General features: G+C 39.2%; 1 protein-coding gene across 3 annotated transcripts in view; it reads left to right on the top strand.

Annotated features, from left to right (window-relative positions):
- Positions 1–3,092, top strand: part of TAB3 (TGF-beta activated kinase 1/MAP3K7 binding protein 3) — a 44,790-nt gene that overhangs the window by 38,954 nt on the left and 2,744 nt on the right. For all 3 annotated transcript variants that reach the window (XM_019524898.1, XM_019524897.1, XM_019524896.1), the window contains one exon: positions 1,390–3,083. In XM_019524898.1, coding sequence (XP_019380443.1) covers positions 1,390–1,538 — 149 coding nt within the window. In that variant the 3' untranslated portion in view covers positions 1,539–3,083. The remainder of the gene's footprint in view (positions 1–1,389; positions 3,084–3,092) is intronic.

Below are 3,092 nucleotides of genomic sequence, written 5' to 3'. Positions count from 1 at the left end.
TAAAGGCACCCAAAGGGTGCTGACAGTGAAAGGATGGTATCAGAGTGCTCAGACTGGAACCTGTGGAACAGACAGGTATCCCTTAGTGTAGAGGTCAACCTTTTGCCACCAGGGACCAGAGTTTGCAGCAGGTGCACATCAAGGATCCCCCAGAGAACCCAACCTGTCTTTGCTTACCCTCACTGTAGCCAGTCCCTCTATTGTGAGTGTAAGCACTGGCATGAGAAAGCAGCAGGAGGGCTACAGAGGAAATGGGTGGCTCAGCACAGCTGCATGCTGCTGTATCCCATATGCCAAGCGGCTTGCCAACAACACCTGTTTGAATGTAGGTTGCCAGCCCCTGCTTCAGTGTTTTTTGGCACACATTTTTATTTTATTTTAGTTCCTGACTTATCTTGAAATAATTATTCTCAAATGGAATACTAGCCACTTCACATGGGCCTAATGAGCAGCAGTAGCTGTGCTCGCCCTCTGGTCTGTGTATCTGAGCAAAAGCAGGGCTCTGGTTAGACCACTCAATGAAAGCTTATGTGCAATACAATGAAAGCGGGGTGTGACCCCGCTGCTGCACCCCTTCTGGATCTGCCTGCTGGTTGATAACATCTCTTCAAAATAATAATAATAGGAAAAGGTATATAAATACTAATAAACTATTTAATTCAAAACATAGCAAGTCATATTAGGTGCAGTTCCAGCAAATTAATCACTTATTGACCATCAGGGCAATGGAATGTTGCCTTTATCTGCATAGCCTCCTTCATGCTATTGTACCTAAAATATTTATGAAAAAGAACCTATCTGAATACCACATTGCTTCTTTCAGGACCTTTTGGCAGGAAGCAAGGGGGTGGCCTTTGCTGAACTGGGGAAATTGTCTACATTAGTATGTTCATATTGAAAAACCATGTTGTGCTAAAGGAAGTTTGTGACAGACTTTAATTCTATGCATCTTTTCTGAAGAAATGTTTTCTAAGTGACTTTCCAGGTAAAATGTTCATGGAAAATGGAAAGCTTGGGAGGGTGACTGGTACATTTAAACTAGTTCATACTGAACTCTCAAGAGGGTTATAGAAGAATGTTCTTGGCAAGCATTTTGAAATTTCAACTTTAACAGTACCAGTAACCAAATAATAGTAGCAGCCACTCTTATACAGCAATGTTCTGTGATTCTATATAGGTGCAGGAATACAGCTATTACTATTTATAGTGAAAGTGGAAAAACATGTATATTATGCTTTCAAATGTAATATGCAGCTTTTTAGTCATACTTCCAGATTCATGTTAATATAGCATATTTATTATTAATATTACCATTTAGTAACATAATCTTAGATCATTCTAATTTAATAAAGGCTTTATTTGAAAAATAACCTGAATTTTTTTCTGTAGAGCATCAAACCAGCTCCAAACAAATGCCACGGACTCAGCCAAGAGATGAAGACTTTGAAGGGGCTCCATGGAACTGTGATAGCTGCACATTTTTGAACCACCCAGCTCTAAACCGCTGTGAGCAATGTGAAATGCCGCGGTACACCTGAAATTCAGAAAGGGGCTGCATTAGGTTGAAAACGGGCTCTTGAGGCAAGAGCCGTAGGAGAAGGAAACATAGGGAACCTTTCAGTCTGCCTACCAGCCTTTGCCAACCAACTATTTTCAAATTGGAAAAGGGGACATACACGTGAAACTGTTTCCATTCATGCCACACTAAGGAATAAATTGAGGAGGGGAGGATATTTTTTTCTTATCCCATTGTGGTGAGCAAGGCAGAAAAGATCCCCTAAACCAGAGAAGGATTCACTCCGAAGAATGTACACAGGAAGGCAGAAAGCTGTTGCTGTTTTTTCCCTGTGGCTCTAGTTATTGCTCAGTGACCCTCACTTTATTTTCTTTTATTTTTTTTCTAAGTTCAGACCTTTAAGTCACAGTGTGAAAAGTTACAGGTATCCAGAAAAACTGAAGAGCCAGGGCTGATTTGCCTGGCCACAGCTAGCTGGAAACAAAGGCTCCCTGTGCTTCTAGATTGTAAACTACTGAAAAAGGAAGACAGGAAAATGCAACCATACATTTTGCAACACACAGGAAACAAAGAGAAGGGTATTTGTAATTGCTGCTTTTTTCAGGGTAATTTAAGTCTACACAAAACGTGCTGTTTTGAATTGTGATTTAGGTGAGTAAATGAGGTATTACATTAGCCTTACGAAAGTACAATCAGAGGTGATTTTACAATCCCTTTTGCTTGTACAGTGCTCACCAACCTGTGTCAACACTGGTAATTAACTAAGAACTAATTCTATCATATTACAGATGAAAATACTGCTGCATGATTTCATTAGGCCATTGTGTTTTAAAGCTAAAAGTAAAGTACGCTTTTATATACAACGTTCTTCTGAGACTGTACTCTGTAGCAGTACAGTGAACGTATGCCAAATGCGGAACTATTCCAAATTCTGTTTGGAAGACTTGAGCTCAGCCATGGATATGTATGAGAAGTGTTTGCGCCCTGTTACTTAGGCCTTTTCAGCTTCCAATTTTGTGAAGAATTCATGTTTACAGCACAGAAGGTACTTTGTGCCCCAAACCTGAGTTAGCTGAAAAACAATTAATCAATATTAGCTCTTCAATAAAGGTTTCTTTGCACATTGTTTGTAAACCAGCCTGTATAAAATAGCAGATGCCAGACCTCAAAAAGTTGCACACGGCATTTTTTTTTTTAATTTTGGTCAGAAAATGTTTGCAATCAAGTGAAGAATACAGAATATTTGCAAACTAAAAATCCTACTGGTACTTTTATGCACATGAATACTGTATCAATAAGGTGATGTTCAGTTTGTTTGAATGCTTCAGGTTGGTGTAATAAAGTACTCAATTGTGAAATCAAAACTTTTTGGTTTGGGCAGCTGAATGATGATGATAAATTGTGTGACTGATTTAGGGTAGGTTTTGTACTGGTCAAAGCTGGTGCAGTGCATTTGAATTTTTTTCACCAGAACTTTGTTACTTAAAGCCAGATACTTTCACAGCATTTGAGGGGAAGTATTTCTTATATTAACCATATTGCTATCCTATTGTCTTCCCTCCCGCCAGTTTTTAAA

Source organism: Gavialis gangeticus, unplaced genomic scaffold (assembly GCF_001723915.1).
Source record: "Gavialis gangeticus isolate Ggan-Ray unplaced genomic scaffold, GavGan_comp1, whole genome shotgun sequence".
Classification (NCBI taxonomy): Eukaryota; Metazoa; Chordata; order Crocodylia; family Gavialidae; genus Gavialis; species Gavialis gangeticus.
Note: the sequence above shows the minus strand (reverse complement) of the source record. Positions and strands in the feature narration are given on the sequence as shown.